Source organism: Microcaecilia unicolor, chromosome 11, assembly GCF_901765095.1.
Source record: "Microcaecilia unicolor chromosome 11, aMicUni1.1, whole genome shotgun sequence".
Taxonomy (NCBI): domain Eukaryota; kingdom Metazoa; phylum Chordata; class Amphibia; order Gymnophiona; family Siphonopidae; genus Microcaecilia; species Microcaecilia unicolor.
Window position 1 is genome coordinate 101,211,070 of NC_044041.1, and position 25,593 is coordinate 101,236,662.

Here is a 25,593-nt window from a genome sequence, read left to right on the forward strand (position 1 = left end):
CACAGCGGTGGCTTATGCCAACCGCCAGGGGGGAACGAAGAGCCGCCTTTTGAGTCACGCCGCACTGTAGGCGTGCAAACATTAGTGCACGCTAATGCTAGAGACACCCATAGGAATATATTTTATTTATTTGGATTTTGCTCACACGTTTTTCAGTAGTAGCTCAAGGTGAGTTACATTCAGGTACACTGGATATTTCTCTGTCCCAGGAGGGCTCACAATCTAAGTTTGTACCTGAGGCAATGGAAGGTCAAGTGACTTGCCCAAGATCACAAGGAGCGGCAGTGGGATTTCAAGACCGGTACTCTAACCACTAGGCCATGCCTCCACTCCCTTTGCCTTACATGTGGTATTCCTGCCGGAGAAGTTGTGCAGAATTCCCCAGTCGTGCAGAATTTAACATTTTTGCACAGAATTTGTGTCTTAAGGGAGCTGGCTAGCTGGCTGGTTTTCCTTGCTTCCTCTCTGAGCCTGTGGTGCTGGCTGGTTCCCCCACTGCCCCTCTGGTTTAAAATAGGCTTGCAAGTACACTTTATATGACTTCAGCCACAGAAGCGTCACCTTGCTCTATTTCCCAGAGACCATCTCTTTTTGTGTCACCTGCTCAGGGGCATAGGTTGATGCCACATGATATCTTACCCAGTATGCTAGCCAAATCAGTAGCATGAGAGTGCGCAATTGACCAATTTATACCACCGCAATGGGGTGGAACAATCTATTCAGTCACTATTCTCAACGTTTGACATTCCAAGGAAAAATACTCTGTGAATGTTTCCCTATATTCTCTATTTCAGAGGCTGATGTATTAATAGCAATAACATCTAAGGGAATAGGTGGTAGTTCAGGGGTGTGTATGGGTAAATCATTGGAAACATACTGCAGCATTGGTCTGTAATTACTAAAATCACTTATTATGAACAGTGAATCATTAGCAATAATCTAATACAGAAACAAGAATGGTAATATGGAACTGCTATACTATTGTTATCATTAGAAATAAAGGCATATGTATGCAATTATCATAATAATACACAAAAAGAAAATAATTATTCCTAACAATCCTATACCACAATATCTACTTAATCATTGACCAAATAAGCAAAAACAGAGTCATGGTATAGTGCCATGAAATACTTTAAAGAGAGAAACTTTTTTTTCCAGAGAGAAACTATTTATGGGTAATGAGTGTGGTAAAAGGTTACCATATTTATCTGCTTTAGCAGTGTTTAATGTAGCAAATTAATAGACAATATTCACGTGTTTAATGTTGTAAAGAATTTAGAAAATATATGCTAATTGTGCTTTGCGCACAGCCAATATTTCATTCCAGAGAGAGCATTTTGTACGTACTGGCTGTGATACTGAATATCAGAAATATTCACTATACTGACTGTATCTGGTGGATCATGTAAAGAGAAACCTTTGCTCATATTTTCAAATATACACATGTGAATATATAACCTTAGGTAGCAATTAGTAGAACATTATATGTGAGCCATAGCTTGTATAATAATCTTTTCTGTAGCTTTTCTGCCAGTGAAAATGGTCTTTTTCCTTTCTTGGGAAAGGACATGGTACAATGTGAACTAATGGAGGGACTGTTAGTAGGGAGGGTCTATGAATGTCTGTGTATAGTTTCTTGGGTACCCCATAACATAAAACAAACATGGAGACCACATGACAAACAAACAAAGAACTCTATTAGGCCTTTAGGTCTCCGATCGTCCATTCCAGATCCAGGATTGAGCTTAACCTGCAAATAAAGCACAAAAACACAAAAGCAACGTACGTGGCATCCATCTTGGATTGCCAAAGCATTTTCAATCATTTAGAAATAAGCAACAATTAGCAAATTTAATAAAGCACAAAAAGCACCAAAAGCAGCACCTGTGGCATCCATTTGGATTACCACAGCAGTTTCATTCATTTAGAAATAAGCAACAATTAGCAAAATTATACATGTCACTATCTCGTAAGTAGAACAGGTATAGATCTATTCATTTAAAAATGTAGAAGAGGCACAGATCTATTTTAAAATGTAGAACAGGTATCTGAGATAGCCATGTATATATTAATTACTAGCACCATTAAAATATTAATATCTCATAAGTAGAACAGGATCACTATTTCATAAGTAGAACTTGAACTCTGAAAAAGACAAGAAAAAGAAAAACACTTTCACATTAATTTTAGCAGGTCACACGGCTCCAGGTTCTGGTAGGGAATCCCTCTCTTGCTCCATTTCCTTCCTATAATCTTAGACCATAGTATGCAAGCAGCGTGTAGACAGGCTTTATTTTCTTAAGCTTTAATTTCTTTTCTGTAAAAATAAGCATATCTTGTTAATTCTCATTAAAGCACAATATTAAGTTTCAGCTCAAGTGGGAGTTACTTATTGGCAAGAGGCAATTTTAAAACTTCTTACCCAGTATTTTAGTTTCAACTCCAGTGGGAGTCACTCATCAGAAAAATACATTTCTAAATCCTTAAACAATATTATCAAAAACAAATTACAATAGAAGCTAATCATAGAGAGACATTTTAAATCTTACTTACTGCAGAGAGACATTATTAAATCTTAAACATTCAAAAGAACAATAGAAGCTACATTTTAAATCCTTAACAGTGTTACAAAAGGTTAATAGCAAAAACTTTTTCTATATTCCTGTCCAACCTATTTTACAAATTAGCACCTGGATTCCACTGCCATCTGCAGAGTGGGTCACACTGTGGAGAAGTCCAGTCCAGGCTGGAGGCGTCTCCTCATGTTTCTAGGAATTAAATTGCAGGAAGGGCTGACAGAATGTCAGTTTCTGGCACGGTAGGACCTGCAGTTACAGGTTTCTGCTTATCTGGTGGCAAATTTCTCTTGTTATTGTTAGCTATCTGCAATATCTGCATGGCCCTTGCTATAATGACGCCAGTGGGTTTGTTCTCCCAATATGTAATATTCTCACCATGAGATTTTAAAATGTCACATGCTTGCTTGTGGTTTTCAGTAGTTACATACTGAGGAGCTGATTTCTTTATTAGAGGTTTACCTTTATGGGAGCTTAGATCAGAATGCAGCCCAGGCGGTGCATCTGTGTGTTGAGGAGCTGAACATTTAACTGGAGGCTTACCTTCATGAGCATTTAAATTAGACTGCAGAACAGGTTGTGCATATATGTGCTGAGGTTTTGGATGCTGTGAGGGGGCCTGGGAGCTAATGGTTCTAGTTGAACCTCCTGCTATGGGGATGGACTGTGATACTGTTACCACAGCTGAAACAGGCATGGCTGTAGCTGTATTTGGGTCTGGAGGGGCACATGGGAGACCCGTAATGGTTGAGACCTGCAAATGTGAATCCTGTACCTGATCAATATTCTCATCTATAGGGGACGTCTGCAGATTTAGCTCTCTGATTAGTTGTTTTAGGCCTGGGACCTGGTTTGCCTGCACTTCTAAAGCTAAAATTCGGGCTTTCATTTTAGTCTCCTGTGCTGCCTGCCTTTGCACCTGTATTCTAAGGGCGTCTAATTGGTCATTTAAGCAACTAGCCATTCTGATTAGAAAATCCTTTTCTGTGGTTACCTGCATGCATTCTCTCTCTTTGGTTAGTAACTTCTCATTCAATTCTGCATGTTCTTTTAAGGCTTTCTTATATATGGTCCACATTAACCAGAGACAGGCTGAATTCCTCTTGCTCCCTGACTTAATTGAATATAAATCACATTTTGTTTCAATATCAGAGGGGGTGGAAATATCATCAGTTACGTTATGGGTCCAAGGATTAGGGCCAGAGGATTCTACGCATTGCTTAGGCAAAGTGGGGTTATCTATGTCCTCCTCAAAAGAAACTGCAAAATTGGTTTTTATTTTATGCCAGAGCATGCCTAAAGATTTGATTATAAAATACATAAAGTACATGAGTGCATAAGTACCTAAATAAGACCAAACATCCATCCAGCACGGCATTCTGAATACCTGAAAACCTTATCAATTTATCAATCGGAAATTTAATTAATGAAACCTGATACTCAGTTCACTATAAAGCAGCAAAATACAAGAATATAATTTAAGAACACTGCTACTTTGTGCACAATAACTCTGCGCGCAATTCTCCACCATTAAATATATTACAAGAAATGATTTATCTTGGGGGAAAGAGCTCTAGAGCACTCGCTACTGTTTATAATTTAAGAGCAGGCGCTGTATTTATAAATTTTAGGATATTAATTTCTCCACCAGTCACCAAAGGTGATAATTGCAATAAATTAAATAAATTAAGTATATGTAAAAAGATACCATATACTCAGAACACAAAGAGACCATATTTTTAGCTTGAAAAAGGTTGATTTAATATACAATTGCACACGAGAGGTAGTTTTATTTAAAGAGATCTTTACAGATAATCTGTGCTTAAGTAAAGTAAAGTAGCAGGTCTAGATCAAAAGTTATGTTACTTACAAGTCCTTGTTACATAGTATGAACAGCATGAGGTAAGCACATGTTTGCAGAAGAGGTCCTCATAGCAGGCAGGTGGGCTAGAGGTCCCAGGAAGAGAAGAATCTGTGTTGCAGTTGAAGGGAAGCAGCATCTGCTTGTCTGGAACAGCTTCTATCTTTTATACTCTTGCAAGCTGCAGGAAGACATGCCATGTGTATCTCTGTCCTGGTTTCCTGGTTTGCACACGACCCTTGGGCATTTGCAAAGCATTGTGGTATCTTGGTCTCATGTCTTATGACATCACAAGACTTGCTGTCTGGATCTTGCTGACAAATGGTCTTTTGATGTGAAAAGGCTTCCTGCTCAGTCTCTGGAGCAGATACACATTATAAGTCTTTCCTTTCTGCACATGTCTGAAAGCTGATGGGAGGGGCAGGTATACATATCTGAGGTAACTACCAAATGGTTTGACAAGCAAATATCTTGTTTATGGTTTCCCTCTGAAGTCTTTGTTATCAATAGCTGGAGTTATGCCTTTTCCAGACTATCTGTCTGCTGGTGGAGATGTCTATGTGATTCTTCAAGTATCCACCTTAGTCATGCCTTTGTTCAGTCTTTTTAGGTGGGAGGGCAGAGAGCGTTTTATTTCTCTTTGAAGCACAGTACCCCTTTGTGTCTGTTAAGTGTTTGTAATTGACTAGTCCTGCTATCAGAAGTTCCCAAGGAAAAGGGGAAAGAAGGTATTGAAATGTAGTTTCAATACATCTTTTAAAAGCTGCATTTTTATATTGATAGAATCAATAACTCTGAATTCTGACAATTGGCTTATACCATAACAGCGCTTTCGCCAGACGTATCTCTCTCTTGGCTTCTTTCAGTTTCATCCAGTATTCCTCCTCGTGTTCCTTTTCTTGAGTTTTTCTGTATTTCTGGAACGCCAACTCTTTAGCCTTTATTTTCTCAGCCACTTGCTTGGAGAACCATATCGGTTTCCTTTTTCTCTTGCTTTTATTTACTTTCCTTACATAAAGGTTCGTGGCCCTATTTATAGCTGCTTTCAGCCTGGACCACTGTCCTTCCACTTCTTGTATTTCCTCCCAGCCCATCATCTCTTTCCTCAGGTATTCCCCCATTTTACTAAAGTCAGCACGCTTGAAATCCAGAACATTGAGTTTTGAGTGACCGCTCTCTACTTTAGCTGTAATATTAAACAAAACCGTTTGGTCACTGCTGCCCACTGGGCACCCACTCGGATATTTGACACGCTATCCCCATTTGTGAGCACCAGATCCAGCGTCGCTCCCTCCCTTGTGGGTTTTATTTATTTTATTTATTTATTTATTTATTGCATTTGTATCCCACATTTTCCCACCTATTTGCGGGCTCAGTGTGGCTTACAATACATTGTAAATGATGGAAGTACAATTTGTTACAACTCAGTTATGGATTACATTGTAAGAGTTATGTGAAGACAAAGTCAAAGTATCGTTAGGGAATAGGACAAAGGAAGAGAACAATGGAACAGTGGAAAGAGACAACGGGAAACTGATAGGGTAATAGAACATTAGCAAGAGAACATTCGGTATAACATTTTTCTGTGAGTAAAGGTATAAATGTGATAAAATTACGGGGGATGAGAATTCAGAAGAGAATGTATTGGTGTATTTCTGAAAAGTGAGTGTGGACTTCATGTGTTTTGATCCTTACAGTAAATTTGATCAAAAAGATGAGTCTTCAATAGTTTGCGGAAGTTGGTTAGTTCGTGGATCGCTTTCAAGTTGCGTGGTAGTGTATTCCAGTATTGCGTGCTTATGTAAGAAAAGGTTGATGCGTGCAGCGCCTTGTATTTTAAGCCTTTGCAATTAGGGAAGTGGAGGTTAAGGAAAGTTCGAGATGATCTTTTAGCGTTTCTGGGAGGTAGGTCTATTAAGTGAGACATGTAGGCTGGGGCTTCACCGTGAATAATTTTGTGGACTAATGTGCATACTTTAAAAGTAATGCGTTCCTTAAGTGGGAGCCAGTGTAGCTTCTCTCGTAAGGGTTTTGCACTTTCGTATTTTGGTTTTCCGAAGATGAGTCTGGCTGCTGTGTTCTGGGCAGTTTGAAGTTTCCTCAGTATTTGCTCTTTACAACCTGCGTATAGTGAATTGCAGTAATCCAGATGGCTAAGTACGAGGGATTGCACTAGGTTGCGAAAGACGGATCTTGGGAAGAATGGTCTTGTTCTTTTCAGTTTCCATATGCAGTAGAACATCTTTTTGGTTGTATTGTTTGCATGGGTTTCGAGTGTTAGATGGCGATCAGTAGTGACTCCAAGGATTTTTAAAGTTTCTGAGATTGGAAGGTTTAGTTTCGGTGTGTTTAAAGCAGTAAATTCATTCGTGTTGTATTGGGAGGTGAGTATTAGGCATTGAGTTTTTTCTGCATTTAGTTTCAATCGAAATGCATCTGCCCAGGTGTTCATGATGTGTAGACTTTGGTTGATTTCATTGGATATTTCTTTGATGTCACCATTTGTCTGAGCAAACCGCTTTGTAAAGCAGCCACGAAAATAAGGGTTCTGAACAAGTGAATAAGGGTTAGGAGTTAAAAGCAGCATCAAAAAGGTGGGCTTTTAGCTTAGATTTGAAGACGGCCAGAGATGGAGCGTGACGTACCGGCTCAGGAAGTCTATTCCAGGCATATGGTGCAGCAAGATAAAAGGAACGGAGTCTGGAGTTAGCGGTGGAGGAGAAGGGTGCAGATAAAGATTTACCCAGTGAACGGAGTTCCCGGGGAGGAATGTAGGGAGAGATGAGTGGAGAGGTACTGAGGAGCTGCAGAGTGAATGCACTTATAGGTCAATAAGAGGAAACGGATAGGAAGCCAGTGAAGTGACTTGAGGAGAGGGCTAATATGAGCATAACGAACCTGGCGGAATATTAGTCGTGCAGCAGAATTTTGAACAGATTGAAGAGGAGAGAGATGGCTAAGTGGGAGACCTGTGAGAAGCAAGTTGCAATAGTCTAAGCGAGAGGTGATAAGAGCGTGGATGAGGGTTCTGGTAGTGTGCTCAGAAAGGAAAGGGCAAATTTTGCTGATATTATAGAGAAAGAAACGACAGGTTTTAGCAGTCTGTTGAATATGTGCAGAGAAGGAGAGGGAGGAGTCGAAGATGACTCCAAGGTTACGAGCTGATGAGACAGGAGGGATGAGAGTATTATCCACAGAAATAGAGAATGGGGGAGGAGGAGAGGTTGGTTTAGGGGGAAAGATAAGAAGCTCAGTCTTGGTCATGTTTAGTTTCAGATGGCGCTGAGACTTCCAGGCAGCAATATCAGACAGGCAGGCTGATACTTTGCTGGGTTTCAGCTGAGATTTCTGGTGTCGAAGGTAGATCTGGGAGTCATCAGCGTAAAGATGATACTGAAAACCATGGGATGAGATCAGAGTACCAAGGGAAGAAGTATAGATTGAAAAAAGAAGAGGTCCCAGGACAGATCCCTGAGGTACACCAACTGACAGTGGGATAGAAGTAGAAGAGGATCCACTAGAGTATACACTAAAGGTACGCTGGGAGAGATAAGAAGAAAACCCAGGAAAGAACAGAACCCTGAAATCCAAGTGAGGACAGTGTATCAAGGAGCAGGCTGTGATCAACAGTGTCAAAAGCAGCAGATAAGATCGAGAAGGATGAGGATAGAATAGAGACCTTTGGATCTGGCTAGGAACAGATCATTGGAGACTTTAGCAAGCGCTGTTTCAGTTGAATGAAGGGGGTGAAAGCCAGATTGAAGTAGATCAAGAATAGCTTGAGATGAAAGAAATTCAAGGCAACGGCAGTGAACAACACGTTCAAGTATCTTGGATAGGAAAGGGAGGAGGGAGATGGGGCGATAGTTGGAAGGACAGGTAGGGTCCAATGAAGGTTTTTTTTTAAAGAGTGGTGGGACTACGGCATGTTTGAAGGCATCAGGAACAGTCGCAGTGGAAAGTGAAAGACTGAGGATATGACAGATAAACGGGATGACAGTAGGAGAGATAGTGTTAAGTAGATGGGTGGAAATAGGATCAGAGGAACAGGTAGGTAGTTTTGAGGAGGAATGAAGATGTGTAGTTTCCTCTTCAGTGATTTCAGCAAAGGAAGAAAAGGAGGCAGGGGTTGGAGGGTTGAGAGAATGGACTAAGGGAAGGAGAGGTGGAGGTGACCTGGTTGAGAATTCAAGTTTAATCTTGTGAACCTTATCATGAAAGAACTCAGCCAGAGTCTGGGAGGAAAGTGAAGGGGGGGGGGGGGGGGGGGGGTTGGAGGTGAAGGCACTTTGAGGAGAGAGTTCAGTGTGGCAAAGAGACGACGAGGGTTTGAGCCAAGAGAATTAGTCAACTGGATGTAATAGTCCTGTTGGCAAGTAAAAGAGCAGACTGGAAGGAGGTCAGCAAGTATTTGAAATGTATGAAGTGAGCATGGGCACAGGATTTCAGCCAAAGGCATTTGGCAGAGTGGGCACAGGAGCGTAGGTAGCGGATACTAGAGGTCAGCCAAGGTTGGAGTTTGGTACGTTTTACAGAACGTGGAATGAGAGGAGCGAGAGTATCCAGAGCAGAGGAGAGAATAGTATTATAGGAAGAGACAGCCTCATTGACAGACTTGTATAACATAGTGGTAGAGAAGAGATTTGAAACACTGGACGACAGAGTAGAAGGGTCAATAGCCTGAAGATTCCTAAATGTATTGGTTAAGATTGGACGAGATTGGGGAGGAGGGTGTTTAAGTGTGAAAGTTATCAGATAATGGTTAGCTAGGGGAAGAGTTGAGGCACAGAAACTGGAGAGTGAGCAGTTAGTGGAGAGGATAAGATGAAGACAGTGGCCGATCTGGTGAGTGGGGGCAGTGGAGCACAGTTGAAGTGGGTTTGTGGGGGGTTGGGGGGCTGAGCACCAAAAGTAAGGGAGCTATGCACCTGGGAGCAATTTGTGAAGTCCACTGCAGTGCCCCCTAGGGTGCTCGGTTGGTGTCCTGGCATGAGAGGGGGACCAGTGCACTATGAATGCTGGCTCCTCCCACGACCAAAGGGCTTGCATTTGGTCGTTTTTGAGATGGGCGGCCTTGGTTTCCATTATCGGCGAAAACCGAGGTCGTCTATCTCTAAGGTCGACCATCTCAACATTTAGGTTGACCATCTCTTAGGTCGACCTAAATGTTGAGATTTGGGCATCCCCGACTGTATTATCGAAACGAAAGATGGACGCCCATCTTGTTTCCATAATATGGGATGCCCCACCCCTTCACGGGGACATCCTCAGAGATGGCACCCTTAGAGATGGGCGTCCCCGTTCGAAAATGCCCCTCTTTGTATATTTTGTTGGCTATATAAATATACATAGAACCTCACACCTACCTTATTATTATTATTTAATTATTTTTGTATTTTTTATATATACTATTTTTTTTTCTATTTTTCCTTTTTTTTTTCATCACAATTTTGTGCCTTAGTCTCAGTGTTGAGGAACACCATATACTCAGCATTCTCCGAGGACAAGCAGGCTGCTTGTTCTCACTGATGGGTTGACGTCCTCGGCAGCCCCCTCCATCGGAAAGTTTACTAGCAAAGGCCTTTGCTAGTCCTCGCGCGCCCATGCGCACCGCGCATGCGCGGCCGTCTTCCCGCCCGAAACCGGCTCGAGCCGGCCAGTCTTCTTTCGTCCACGCTCGGTACGGTCGTGTTACGCCGTTCGTGCCCCAGAGAGTCGACCTCGTGCGTCCTTTTCGACGTGTTTTTTTGCTGTTTTTCCTTGAAAAAGTTCGGGAAGCGCTCCGGTAGTGTTCCGGAAGACCCTTTCGGGTTTTCTGCCCTTCCCGTATTTCTCAGTTTTTGCCCCGTAAGTTTTCTTTCGTTGTCGGGGTAGGCCTCTTTTGGCCTCGGTCGAGATTTTTCTCCCTCTAAATTTTGGTGCTTCAATTTTCGCCATTTCGGCTTTTGATTTCGCCGGCGTGATTTTTCCGCCCATGACATCGAAGCCTTCCAGCGGCTTCAAGAAGTGCACCCAGTGCGCCCGGGTAATCTCGCTCACTGATAGGCACTCTGCGTGTCTTCAGTGTCTAGGGGCCCAGCACCGCCCTCAGAACTGCAGTCTGTGTTCCCTGTTACAAAGGCGGACTCAGGTAGCGAGATTAGCCCAGTGGAACGTTTTGTTCTCGGGCTCTTCGTCGGCATCGGCACCGGAGGCATCGAGTGCATCGACGTCGTCAGCGTCCGGACCATCTTCCTTGGCTGCCGCCCCATCGACTGCATCGAGGCATCGGACCTCTGCATCGGCGCCGAGGCATCGGGCGACTGCATCGACGTCGGTGGTACCGAGACTTCGTCTGCTGATGTCGTCGGACGGAGGTGCATCGTCAGGAGTGCAGGTGAGGGCTGTCCATTCCCCTGCTGGTGGCGGTGAGCCTTCGGGTGGGTCTCCTCCTACCCTGAGGGCTCCTGCGGTACAGCCCCCCCGGGATCGACCCTCTTCGGTCTCGGCCCCGAGGAAGCGACGGATGGATTCTACGTCCTCCTCGTCGGTGCCGGGGAGCTCCGGTGACATGCTTCGGAAGAAGTCGAAGAAGCATCGACACCGGTCTCCTCCCCATGTCGGCACCGAGAGCTCTGGGTCGCCGAGGGATTCGGCACCCAGCAGGCATCGGCACCGAGAGGACCGCTCACCCTCTGTTCAGGAGGTGTCGATGCGCTCCACTCTGGACAGCCCGGAACAGCCTCCTCGCCCGGAACAGGTTCTGACGTCGACGCCTGCATCGACCTCTCAGCCTTTCTCTGCAGCCGCTCTAAACGAGAGCCTCCGGGCCGTTCTCCCAGAGATTCTGGGAGAGCTGTTGCGCCCTACCCCTCCGGTACCGGCGGTGCTTGCGCCTCCGGTACCGTCGAGCGTGGCGCCTGCTGGCCCATCGCCCAGGTTGAGGTCCCCGACGTCGGTACCGTGTGCGGTGCCGACAGCGGCCACCTCCCAGGAAGGCTCCCCGACTACGTCGGCGGAGGGAGCTTCGCCGATGCGGGCGAGGGAGTCTACCTCTCGACGCCCCCACCGTGGACGGGGTTCCACCGAGTCGAGCAGGGCGAGGTTGCAGACGCAGGTTCGTGAACTTGTGTCTGACACCGATGGTGAGGCCTCGTGGGAGGAAGAGGAGGACCCCAGATATTTCTCTGACGAGGAGTCTGAGGGTCTTCCTTCTGATCCCACTCCCTCTCCTGAGACAGCTTTCTCCTCCCGAGAGCCTGTCTTTTGCTTCCTTTGTCCGGGAGATGTCTACGGCCATCCCCTTCCCGGTGGTTGTGGAGGACGAGCCCAGGGCTGAAATGTTTGAGCTCCTGGACTATCCTTCTCCACCTAAGGAAGCGTCCACTGTTCCCTTGCACCATGTCCTGAAAAAGACATTGCTTGCGAACTGGACCAAGCCACTAAGTAATCCCCACATTCCCAAGAAGATTGAGTCCCAGTACCGGATCCATGGGGACCCAGAGCTGATGCGCACTCAGTTGCCTCATGACTCTGGAGTTGTGGATCTGGCCCTAAAGAAGGCTAAGAGTTCTAGGGAGCATGCTTCGGCGCCCCCGGGCAAAGACCCTAGAACCTTAGACTCCTTTGGGAGGAAGGCCTACCATTCTTCTATGCTCGTGGCCAAGATCCAGTCTTACCAGCTCTACACGAGCATACACATGCGGAACAATGTGCGGCAGTTGGCGGGCTTGGTTGATGCTCTTCCCCCTGAGCAAGCCAAGCCTTTTCAGGAGGTGGTCAGGCAGCTGAAGGCGTGCAGAAAATTCCTGGCCAGAGGAGTTTATGACACTTTTGATGTTGCGTCCAGGGCCGCTGCTCAAGGTGTGGTGATGCGCAGGCTCTCATGGCTGCGTGCCGCTGACCTGGAGAATAGACTCCAGCAGCGGATTGCGGACTCGTCTTGCCATGCGGACAACATTTTTGGAGAAAAAGTCGAGCAGGTGGTAGAGTCTCTCCACCAGCGGGACACCGCATTCGACAAGTTCTCCCGCCGGCAGCCTTCAGCATCTACCTCTACAGGTAGAAGATTTTTCGGGGGAAGGAAGACTGGTCCCTATGCTTCTGGTAAGCGTAGGTACAATCCTCCTTCCCGACAGCCTGCGGCCCAGGCTAAGCCCCAGCGCGCTCGCTCTCGTCAGCAGCGTGCGCCTCAGCAAGGCCCCGCGGCTCCCCAGCAAAAGCAAGGGGCGAGCTTTTGACTGGCTCCAGCAGAGCATAGCCGACATCCAAGTGTCAGTGCCGGGCGACCTGCCGGTCGGGGGGAGGTTGAAAGCTTTTCACCAAAGGTGGCCTCTCATAACCTCCGATCAGTGGGTTCTCCAAATAGTCCGGCAGGGATACACCCTCAATTTGGCCTCAAAACCTCCAAATTGTCCACCGGGAGCTCAGTCTTACAGCTTCCAGCACAAGCAGGTACTTGCAGAGGAACTCTCCGCCCTTCTCAGCGCCAATGCGGTCGAGCCCGTGCCATCCGGGCAAGAAGGGCTGGGATTCTATTCCAGGTACTTCCTTGTGGAAAAGAAAACAGGGGGGATGCGTCCCATCCTAGACCTAAGGGCCCTGAACAAATATCTCGTAAAAGAAAAGTTCAGGATGCTTTCCCTGGGCACCCTTCTCCCCATGATTCAGCAAAACGATTGGCTATGCTCTCTGGACTTGAAGGATGCCTACACACACATCCCGATACTGCCAGCTCACAGACAGTATCTGCGATTTCAGTTGGGCACACGCCACTTCCAGTACTGTGTGCTACCCTTTGGGCTCGCCTCTGCGCCCAGGGTGTTCACAAAGTGCCTAGCTGTGGTAGCAGCGGCACTTCGCAGGCTGGGGGTGCACGTGTTCCCATATCTCGACGATTGGCTGGTGAAGAACACATCCGAGGCAGGAGCCCTGCAGTCCATGCAGATGACTATTCGCCTCCTGGAGCTACTGGGGTTTGTGATAAATTACCCAAAGTCCCATCTTCTCCCAGTGCAGAAACTCGAATTCATAGGAGCCCTGCTGGATTCTCGGACAGCTCGCGCCTATCTTCCAGAGGCGAGAGCCAACAACTTGTTGTCCCTCGTCTCGCGGGTGCGTGCGTCCCAGCAGATCACAGCTCGGCAGATGTTGAGATTGCTGGACCACATGGCCTCCACAGTTCATGTGACTCCCATGGCCCGCCTCCACATGAGATCTGCTCAATGGACCCTAGCCTCCCAGTGGTATCAGGCCGCTGGGGGTCTAGAGGACGTGATCCACCTGTCCACGAGTTTTCTCAAATCCCTGTATTGGTGGACGATTTGCTCCAATTTGACTCTGGGACGTCCCTTCCAAATTCCTCAGCCACAAAAAGTGCTGACCACGGATGCGTCTCTCCTGGGATGGGGAGCTCATGTCGATGGGCTTCACACCCAAGGAAGTTGGTCCCTCCAAGAACGCGATCTACAGATCAATCTTCTGGAGTTGCGAGCGATCTGGAACGCTCTCAAGGCTTTCAGAGATCGGCTGTCCCACCAAATTATCCAAATTCAGACAGACAACCAGGTTGCCATGTACTATGTCAACAAGCAGGGGGGCACCGGATCTCGCCCCCTGTGTCAGGAAGCCGTCAGCATGTGGCTCTGGGCCCGCCGTCTCGGCATGGTGCTCCAAGCCACATATCTGGCAGGCGTAAACAACAGTCTGGCCGACAGACTGAGCCGGATTATGCAACCTCACGAGTGGTCGCTCAACTCCAGAGTGGTGCGCCAGATCTTCCAAGCGTGGGGCACCCCCTTGGTGGATCTCTTCGCATCTCGAGTGAACCACAAAGTCCCTCAGTTCTGTTCCAGGCTTCAGGCCCCCGGCAGACTAGCATCGGATGCCTTCCTCCTGGATTGGGGGGAGGGCCTGCTGTATGCTTATCCTCCCATCCCTCTGGTGGGGAGGACTTTGTTGAAACTGAAGCAAGACCGAGGCACCATGATTCTGATTGCTCCTTTTTGGCCGCGTCAGATCTGGTTCCCCCTTCTTTTGGAGTTATCCTCCGAAGAACCGTGGAGATTGGAGTGTTTTCCGACCCTCATCACACAGGACAAGGGGGCGCTTCTGCATCCCAACCTCCAGTCTCTGGCTCTCACGGCCTGGATGTTGAGGGCGTAGACTTTGCCTCTTTGGGTCTGTCAGAGGGTGTCTCCCGCATCTTGCTTGCTTCCAGGAAAGACTCCACTAAGAGAAGTTACTTCTTCCATTGGAGGAGGTTTGCCGTCTGGTGTGACAGCAAGGCCCTAGATCCTCGCTCTTGTCCTACACAGACCCTGCTTGAATACCTTCTGCACTTGTCTGAGTCTGGTCTCAAGACCAACTCTGTAAGGGTTCACCTTAGTGCAATCAGTGCATACCATTACCGTGTGGAAGGTAAGCCGATCTCAGGACAGCCTTTAGTTGTTCGCTTCATGAGAGGTTTGCTTTTGTCAAAGCCCCCTGTCAAGCCTCCTACAGTGTCATGGGATTTCAATGTCGTTCTCACCCAGCTGATGAAACCTCTTTTTGAGCCACTGAATTCCTGCCATCTGAAGTACTTGACCTGGAAGGTCATTTTCTTGGTGGCAGTTACTTCAGCTCGTAGAGTCAGTGAGCTTCAGGCCCTGGTAGCCCAGGCCCCGTACACCAAATTTCATCATAACAGAGTAGTCCTCCGCACTCACCCTAAGTTCCTGCCAAAGGTTGTGTCGGAGTTCCATCTGAACCAGTCAATTGTCTTGCCAACATTTTTTCCCCGTCCTCATTCCTGCCCTGCTGAACGTCAGCTGCACACATTGGACTGCAAGAGAGCATTGGCCTTCTACCTGGAGCGGACACAGCCCACCAGACAGTCCGCCCAATTGTTTGTTTCTTTTGACCCCAATAGGAGGGGAGTGGCTGTAGGGAAACGCACCATATCCAATTGGCTAGCAGATTGCATTTCCTTCACTTACGCCCAGGCGGGGCTGGCTCTTGAGGGTCATGTCACGGCTCATAATGTTAGAGCCATGGCTGCGTCGGTAGCCCACTTGAAGTCAGCCTCCATTGAAGAAATTTGCAAAGCTGCGACGTGGTCATTTGTCCACACATTCACATCTCATTACTGCCTGCAGCAGGACACCCGACGCGACAGTCGGTTCGGGCAGTCAGTTCTTCAGAACCTGTTTGGGCTTTAGGATCCAACTCCACCCCCCGAGGGCCCTGTTTGTTCTGTTCCAGGCTGCACTCTCAGTTAGTTGGTAAATTTTTTAGGTCAATCTCAGTTATGTCCTCGCCGTTGCGAGGCCCAATTGACCATGGTTGTTGTTTTGAGTGAGCCTGGGGGCTAGGGATACCCCATCAGTGAGAACAAGCAGCCTGCTTGTCCTCGGAGAAAGCGAATGCTACATACCTGTAGAAGGTATTCTCCGAGGACAGCAGGCTGATTGTTCTCACAAACCCGCCCGCCTCCCCTTTGGAGTTGAGTCTTCCCTTGTTTCTCTTTTGCTACAATACGAGACTGGCCGGCTCGAGCCGGTTTCGGGCGGGAAGACGGCCGCGCATGCGCGGTGCGCATGGGCGCGCGAGGACTAGCAAAGGCCTTTGCTAGTAAATTTTCCGATGGAGGGGGCTGCCGAGGACGTCAACCCATCAGTGAGAACAATCAGCCTGCTGTCCTCGGAGAATACCTTCTACAGGTATGTAGCATTCGCTTACTGTAAATATCAATATAATTCAGCGTTGTAACATATATTTTTGAAACATACAATACATAACTTTTAATTTTTATTATTATTTTTGATTCTTATCAACAATGTTATTCTCCTTTCTCTTTCTGCATATCAAATTATCATCTGATATCCATTCTAGTGGAGTACCAACACACACTGTATTTTATTTCATTTTCCTATTTTTTTTAGTTCTATACTATATATATATATATATATATATATATATATATATATATATATATATATATATTATTATATTTTCCCCCTATTCTTCATCCCCTTGGCTAGCTTTTCCTCCATCCATTTCTTCCCCCTTCCCCCCTTTTTTTCTTTCTTCCCTTGTCCCCTCCCCCCACTTCCTCTTCCCCCTCCTTTTTTCATTTTCCCCTCCCCCTTTTTTTGTTTCCCTCCCTTTTTCCTTTCCTTCCTCTCTTTGCTCCCCCTTTTATCTTCCCTTCACCTTCTTCTTCTTTCTTTCCTTTCCCCCTCCCCCTCATCTCTTCGCAAGTATTATCATTCATTCACCTACTTCATCTACTCTTTCTTTTATAGAAACATTGCATCATCTTACTGCTTGCTATGTTATAACTTCAGTCGTAGCATCCGATTTTTAAATATTTCCTTAGATTCTCCAATAACCCATAGGAAATACTTTGTATCCCTCATTTTAATTTAAACCCACGTTTAACTATATTTTTAACTTATTTATATTTATATATTTTTATCTTTTATTTTTACTTTCATTTTTATTCACATCCTTACGTCATTTCCTACCAATTTGGCGCCTTTTAAGCTGCTTTTTTTTTTTTTTGTTACATTTGTACCCCGCACATTTTCCCACTCATGGCAGGCTCAATGCGGCAGGCAATGGAGGGTTAAGTGACTTGACCAGAGTCACAAGGAGCTGCTGCCTGTGCCGGGAATCGAACTCAGTTCCTCAGTTCCCCAGGACCAAAGTCCACCACCCTAACCACTAGGCCACTCCTCCACTCTTAAGGGACCATCTAGGTAAACGTTCCTTCTTTCGTTTATGCTGGTAACTTAACCCATCGACGAACAAGTCTCTTTTCAACTAAAGGTCTTTTTAAAGATAAGCTTTTGTTATTCAAGCAACATTTCCCAGCATTTACAATAGACTTTCTTTATAGTGAATTTAAAACCGGCAAGTACGCTTAAGGGTAATGTTTATTGCAGATGTTTCTGCTTTCGGCTACTTTGATTAGACCTCTGTCTGGATGCTCCATGGGTTCATTCATTGTTTAAATGTTCATATTGTTGCAGACTGACTTCATTGACTCCATACTTAACCAGTTTATATTCTCCAACAATTGCGCATCAGGTGTTCTCCGTCCATTGAGGTTAGTAGTTTTTCAGTATGTTGATGCACAGTTACTTCTCATGCTTCATGCACCACAACTATCTTTTTTAGCCATTCACACATATTTTTAATAACTGTTACGGTTCAATAAGCCTGGTGAGGTAACCTCTCCGCTTTCTTTCCTCATAAATATACGCACCACTCGGAAATAATGTGCCTCCCTTACCAGTTTCACGTCTCAAATTGTTTCGTTTTCAAGACTAACCTTGTTCTTCCCCTCTCCCCCGCCCCATCCGTCCCCTTTTCTTCTTCTTTTTTTCCTCTTTCTTCCTTCCTTCCCTTTTCCCCTTCCCTCCATTTTTTCTTTCTCTTTTTCTTTCCTTCCCTCCTTTTCCCTTTTTCTTACTTTCCTTTTTTCATCCTTCCTTTTTCATCTTTTATGTATTTTTTATTTCTATTTTATATTTTTCATACTGATCCAATTTCATTTTAACTATTTTCATTTTTATTATTTCATTTTGTATTTAATATCACCAATTAATTCCTTAATGTATTCAAACAATATTGTACCACCTTGTCAGTATATTTCTTCATATACAAAACATTTGTGTTGAATTAAGACAGATATTGTCTGCCTCTTTATATTTTATATTTTATTTTTCACTAGTAAAAAAGACCCGTTTCTGATGCAAATGAAACGGGGGCTAGCAATGTTTTCTTCTGTGTGTGTGTCCCTGCCCTCTGGCCTCTCTCCCCTCCCCCCTCTGAGTCCTTCACTGTTACGGAGCCAGCGATTTGATTTCGTGCTCTGCTGTTTTCCTTCACTGACTGTGTTACAGAGAGGGCGGGGCAGACACTCATAGAGAAACCGGATATCTCGCCCCCTTCACACTTCCGGCTGGAGGCTTCATAGAACGTTGGTGTTGCCTTTTATATAGAGAGATATTTCAGTTTTATATAGGGACTCAAATGATATCCATTTTTTCTTCATTAGGATTTATTACAGATGATGTGCACAAAGTACTTTTACTATACTTTTATTTTCATTTTTCATGTCTTTATGCATACATGTACGTGTGTGTGTGTGTATATATATCATTTATTCCAATCATGGTTTGGAAGCATATACATTGATACTGTATTATCCTTTATTCATGTACACAAATTTTGTTATAAGAGGTATCTACGTATATACACAATTTTAGTCGTTCTTAATATATAAGTTTTATACTTTCTTATACAGTGCACTCCATTTAAGTGCACGTCGGATAAGCACATGCTCTGTTTAACTGCATGCCGTACTTCGGTCCCGATTTTGGCACCATCAATTTCTATGGGGACAAAGTTCAGTTTAGCGCACCACTGATAAGTGCAAGATTCGCTTATATGCATGGTTCAAGACCGCTCCTCTGCAGGAAAGACTCCGCATAAGCGTGCGCATGGAATATGGAAGCTGATTGGCGTGTGACAACCAACGAGATTTCAAATTTACTGCCTCTTTAACTGCCACAGGCAGAATAAGTGAAAGAATGTTGTTAGGGCGTACACCGGAGTTATCGTCGCGGCGGAACTGTAAGACTTTAACACTGGCTGAACGAATAGAAGTTCTTAAAAAATTAGAAAACAAAGAAAGTCAAGCATCTATTGCTAAAGAATATGGTGTCAATCCCAGTCAAATTTCACGTGTCTTGAAGCAGAAAGACCAGCTTCTGGGAGACTGGCAAAACAACACAAATCCACACCAGAAACAAAAACTAGTGGGAACAGCTGAGGAGGTAGAAGATGCTCTTCTTTGGTGGTTTTCTTGAGTCAGGAGCAGACAGTTTTCTGTCAGTGGTCCACTGCTTATGGAGAAAGCTAACTAGGTAGCAGAAAGTCTTGGACTGACTGAATTCAAAGCCACTGTTAGATGGTTGGAAAGATGGAAGGAGAGGAACAGCATAAAATTCAAGAAGCAGCATGGTGAGAAACAAGACGCTGATGACTTTGGTGCTGGAAATTGGGTTGTTTCAGTTCTTCTTACCAATTTGAACGAGTTTGCACCTTGTGACATTTTCAATGCTGACAAAAGTGGTCTCTACTGGCGAGCGATTCCTGATGGAACACTTGCATTCAAACATGCCGAAACTACTGGAGGTAAAACATCGAAGGACCGATTGATAATCCTCCTTTGCTGCAGTATGGATGGGAGTGAGAAGTTGGAACCCCTCGTCATTGGAAGGAGTAAACAGCCCCATTGCTTCAAGAAAGTTAAGCGATTTTCTGTGTCATATGAGGCTAACGCAAATTCATGGATGACGGGGGAAATTTGGAAGCAGTGGCTAAAGAAGTTAGACACTAGAATGAGGGCACAAAAGCGTCAGATTTTGCTGCTTTGTGATAATTGTGCTGCACACAGGGATGATGTCAGGCTGTCTAACATCAAGGTGGTCTTCCTGCCACCAAACACTACCTCTCTGATCCAACCTATGGATCAGGGCATAGCCAATTTCAAACAACATTATCGGGCTCTTGTGCTACATTGTCTGATGAGTGTTATGGATGACCAGACTGGGAAGGATAAACGTGCTGTTGAACTGGCTCGTAATCTGTCACTGTTGGATTCCCAACACATGCAGAAAGAAGCCTGGAATCATGTTACACAGGCAACCATTGTGAACTGCTACAAGCGGGCAAGCCTTGTTAAGGATGTGGAGAGGGACGAAACAGATGCAGCTGTTGCAAACGCGTCAGATGAAGAGGTTATTGACATCCCAGCCGGTGTTACTGAAGAGGAGTTCCATCACTGAGTAGCTGTTGATTACGATCTACAAACAGCTGAAGACAGCACTGATGTCTAGATATGCGCCTACACGCAGGCAACAACGGCTGATGATGGAACAGATGAAGAAATGAGCAGCGAGGCACATGCTGATGAAATTCAACAACCTCCTCCTGTCACTTTTGCAAGAGCGCTGGAGAGTCTCAAAACCGTGCAGGCCTATCTGGAGACCACTGGATGTCAGTGCTATGACAGTTTTTACCGTCTGGCAGACGTAGTCTATGGAACTCACAGACCCAAGAGTGTACAGAGGACTATAACTGATTACTTCAATTAAGCCTAATGTCAGTTAACTGAGACCGTATACTGTACGTATAATAATAAACAGTACTGTGCATATGTTTATCAGATGTCAAGCTTCTTTGGGTCACAACGGTTAAGTGCACGCTTTGGTTAACTGCATGCATTTCTTTGGTCCCAGACCCTTGCATTTAAGCGGATTGCACTGTATATATATATATATATATATATATATATATATATTACTTTCTTTACATATACTTTTTTGTACATAGTTTTCTATATACTACTACTACTACTTAACATTTCTAGAGCGCTACTAGGGTTACACAGCGCTGTACAGTTTAACAAAGAAGGACAGTCCCTGCTCGAAGGAGCTTACAATCTATATATTCTTTCATATACCTGTCCTTTTTATTTTATATTTACATTTTTGTTTAGTTTTATCTTCTTCTTTGTCATTATATATTGACACTGTTTATATATATATATATATATATATATATATATATATATATATATATATATAATTTTTTTGTAGACTCCTGATGCAGGCCTAGCAGCTGAAACACAGAGTTTGTGTTGAGTGTTTTTATCTAAATAAACGTTTGCTTTTAAAAGAATTTTTCTCTTCAGCTTTTGGTTTTCATGGTCAAACATTCCACTTCTTTTCATACCTTGGGACGTTCGAGTTATCCACTCAAGCAGATCTTCCTGGATATAAATGTAACAAAATAAGTTTTATGAAGCTATGCTTTTTAAATCTGAGAAAAGTAGTATATCATTTTGTTCTGGTTTTTGTTTCTCCAGGACTGAGTATGCAAACTTCAGAAGGGGGGTCAGATTCAGCAACTTCAGTTACCCTGCGTACTTCTGCTCCGGCTCCTGTAGTGCAACCAGTTCCAGCTTCCCAACAGGTAAAATATATTCAGAATTCCTAATAGGTTATGGGCCAAAATGAGTGACATTTGACCTTGAAATATTTAGTTAAACCTAATTGGGAACTGTTGGGTTTTTTCACTCTGAAATATGAGAGAGCAGAATATAGGCTAGTGTACTAAAGGGTTTTTTCCCCCCATAAAATTCTATGTGAAGAATACTTGGTATGTATGGCCCATTGAGAACGATCTATAAAGGTATACTAAATTAAGTGCATCTTACCATTGCTTTAGTACGCAGATATATTAAAATTACTTCTGATACAGGGATTAATTTAGTTTTGACATTTATATTCCACATATTCCAGATCCTGGTTCTCTGAGAACAACCAGAATGTTCATATTCTTACTTCTGGGTGACGTTATCTGACGGAGCCTGCGCAGTAACGCTCTACAGCTACTCTTCCTGAAGCTTTTGAAGGCGAGTCACTAAGCATGTGCACATCTTTTCACCTGCTGCTGGACCCGCTCAGTCTGTTCTTTTTTCCTGCGGAACAGTGAGGACACATTTATTGTCATTCTATATCCGCTTGTGTTTTTTTTCTCAGCAGCAGTTGTGTTTTCTTTGAGGTGCATTTATTGCCTTATATTGAGTAAGTCCTGTTGTACGGGAACCCTGACCCACATTTCCTCATAGTTTTCCCTTAGGTTTTTTGGCAGTTCAATTTTTTTTTTTCTTTCTATGGCCTAACAGGTCCCCTTAGGCCTCAGGCAGTCAGTTGGGTCTGATTTTCATCAAGCCATTTGATTTTTTCTGCGGCCATCTATCCAAAGATGTCCTTTAAAACTCCCAGTGACTTTAAGAAGAGTTTCAAGTTCAACAGGACCATGTCCCTCAGACACCCCATAACTGGTGCTTTAGTACCTGGGGCCCAATCATGACCCTTCTTATAAACTGTTCACAGATGTCAAGGGGAGGTATCAAGGGTTGAAAGAAGCAGTGTGAACACATTTTTGGAGCCAAGAAGTCCAGTCCATTGATTTTGGCATCGGGGATATCGATCTCTGTGGCTTCCAGAGCTACACCAAACACTCTGGACGCATGGACAATGAAGGGGCCTCCCCCTTCTTTGACACTGAGCACTGATATCATCTGCCGGATTCAGGCATCCTCCAATCTTCTGAGGAAAAGGAAGGATTCATCTTTGTCCTTGTTGACACCAAGGAACTGTGATGCAGTGCATCGGGTGAAAGCCAAGAAGTATCGACATTGCTGCCCCCTTGAGGTATGGCATCAAGATACTGAAGTCACTGGTATCCCCAAGATGGCTTGCTCACCTTTTGGTATTGGATAGGGCATGACAGCCATCAATCTCAGATCAGGTCATAGATACACAGAAGGCTGTCTGTTGAAGGTTTGTGTGCCAACTGAGCCCCAGTTTTCATCAATGGCAACCCTCAAGGAGCAGCTCAGGATAATGCTCCTGAGTTTAGTTGAACTACTACCGTCATTACCACTCAGAGCTAATTACTTGGCGCTCTTATCATTTAAAGCTAAGACATTGGGAGCTTTTTTCCATATATTTGCCCTCCACCTGATCAGCAGTAGGAGGACAGAGTATACATAAGAGTGATAGCCTCAGCCCAGATTGAAAAGCACGCCTGCTTCTGAGGTGTTGTGCAAAAGGAGCATGCCAAAGAGACAGATTATGGCCCTTCGTGAGCTCCTGGAGCTCATCTCTCGGTCCCCCTCCTTTTTTCCTTATTTATTTTTTTATCTATTAGAGTTGCGCCATTTTGATTTCTCCGGTGGCTCCTTGTGAGAATTCGCTGCCATTCTCAGATACTTCGTCGAGTTTAAACAGAGCTTTAGCAGGGAAGGATGGCGGTGAGACTTTTCCAGCTGAGATCGTCGCAGAGCGGGTTATCGGTGATCGGAAATGGGTGCATTTTCACCCGAATTCGTCCTGCTTCTGCATCAGGCTTACCTTTTAAAGCGTGCTTTGCCCCCCCCCCCCTGTTTTTTCTGGAGTGCATGAGACTGAGATGACACCAGGTGAAGCTACTGGCTCTCTCCAGTTGCAGGGATGCAGTCTAAATGCAGGTGTCTGGATTTAGGATGTTGAGGAGGGAGAGATCATTTCTGAAGAGCCTCAGGATGCCTCAGCAGTGTGTATCTTTCATAAGGAGGAGCTGTCTTTTCTTATTACTTCGACCTTGGAGGTTTTAAACAGTGTAGATCCTGAAGCGCAGGGGGCAGCGTCTTTTAATATTCGCATGGCGAGTACAAGAAGGCCCAGCAGGGCCTTTCCGGTACACATGTCTATTCTGGAGATGGTCACAGATCAGTGGTCTGATCCTGAGGCTCCTCTCAAGGTGTCTAGGGCCATGGCTCATTTGTACCTGGTCCAGAGTAGTCTGGTGGATAATTTGGATTTTCCGCGGGTAGATTCTTTGGTGACAACTGTCACCAAGAAGACCACCCTTTTGGTAGGGGGGGGGGGGTGGCATTAAAGGACATACAGGACAGGCATTTGGAAGCTTCCCTGAAGCGGGCTTTTGAGGTGGCGGCCTTGGCACTCAAAGCTTCGGTGTGTAGTTCTTACGCGGCCCGAGCTTCTCTGGTTTGGCTCCAGCAATCTTTGGATCAAGAACAGGAACTGGGGGTTATCCCCATAGCCTTTGTGCTAAAAATGGAGGCTGTGCTTGCTTACCTTGTGGAAGCTTTGTATGATCTTGTTAGATCTTCGGCGAAACTTATGGCATTAGCTGTCACGTCTTAATGATTACTGTGGCTTCGTCATTGGACTGCGGATATGGCCTCTAAACAGTGTCTCACCAGGTTACCCTTTCGGGAAAAACTGTTGTTTGGAGAGGATTTGGAAAAGATTGTTAAAGATTTGGGCGATTCCAAATCTCAAAGGTTACCTGAGGATAAGCCTAGGACTTCAAGCTGGCCTGGAACAGCTAAGCCCCGGTTTCGTGAGGCCAGGAGCTGTCGCCCGGGTAGATCTTCCTCGGCTTTCCCTCGCTCTCATTTTCAGCAGAAGTCTTCCTTTTGTGGAGACAAAAAGGGAACCAGTTTTGCAACCCGTCAGGGAGCCGCTGCTCGATCCTTACAATGATGGAGCGCTGGTCCACTCTTTGGTTTTGAAGATATGGGGTCAGCTGACCCAATTTTACCAAGAGTGGACTAATATCACTTCAGAACCAGTGGGTTCTCGATGTTATCAGAGACGGTTACAAATTAGAATTTTTGACTCCGGTCGGAGATTCTTTCTTGGAATCTCGGTGTGCCACTTCTTCAAAGCGAGAGGTGGTGTTCATGACACTGCATGACCTGCTGGCCATTGGGGCTGTTTCTCCAGTTCCAGTGGTGGAGAGGCACACCGGGCGATACTCTATTTTCTTTGTGGTTCCAAAGAAAGGGGGTTTGGTCAGGCCTATTCTTGACCTCTGGAAGGTAAATCAGTTCCTCAGGGTGCGGCATTTTCGCATGGAGACACTCAGGGTGGTGATAGCGGCGGTTCAGCCGCAGGAGTTTCTCACTGCCTTGGACCTCAAGGAAGCTTATCTTCCTATCCCAATTTGGCCGCCACATCAGCGGTTCCTGCGGTTTGCAGTGCTAGGGCAGCACTTCTATTTTCAAGCCTTACCTTTCGGTTTGGCCACTGCATCTTGCACATTCTCCAAGGTAATGGCAGTGGTAACGGCGGCGTTAAGGAGGGAGGGAATTTGAGTTCACCCTTATTTGGACGACTGGCTCATTCAGGTGTCGTCGGAAGTGGAGAGCCGTGTGGCTACTCAGAGGGTGGTAGACTTTCTTCAATCTCTTGGATGGGTGATCAACTTTGCCAAGAGTCATCTGTCTCCTTCGCAGACTCTGGAGTATCTGGTAGTGAACTTCAATACGGCTCAAGGAGTGGTCTCCCTGCCGGAGGACAGGAGGCTCAAGTTGGTTCTCCAAGTGAAAAGCATCTTGCGGCTGCCGAGTCCCCGAGTTTGGGATTATGTTCAGGTTCTCGGGTTGATGGCGGCTACTATCGAGGTAGTTCCTTGGGCGCGAGCTTACATGAGGCCGTTGCAAAGATCTCTGCTAAGTCACTGGTCTCCGGTTTCCCTAGACTATTCGCGTCAGCTTCCTTAGTTGACTCAAGCTCGGGCCAGTCTGTCTTGGTGGCT

General features: G+C 45.3%; 1 protein-coding gene across 1 annotated transcript in view; it reads left to right on the forward strand.

Annotated features, from left to right (window-relative positions):
* The window catches only part of RFX2 (regulatory factor X2), a 582,894-nt gene that overhangs the window by 73,053 nt on the left and 484,248 nt on the right, over positions 1 to 25,593 (forward strand). Inside the window, 1 exon segment of the mRNA XM_030218518.1 lies at positions 21,344 to 21,450. Within this exon segment, the coding sequence (XP_030074378.1) occupies positions 21,352 to 21,450 (99 nt within the window). The 5' untranslated portion in view covers positions 21,344 to 21,351.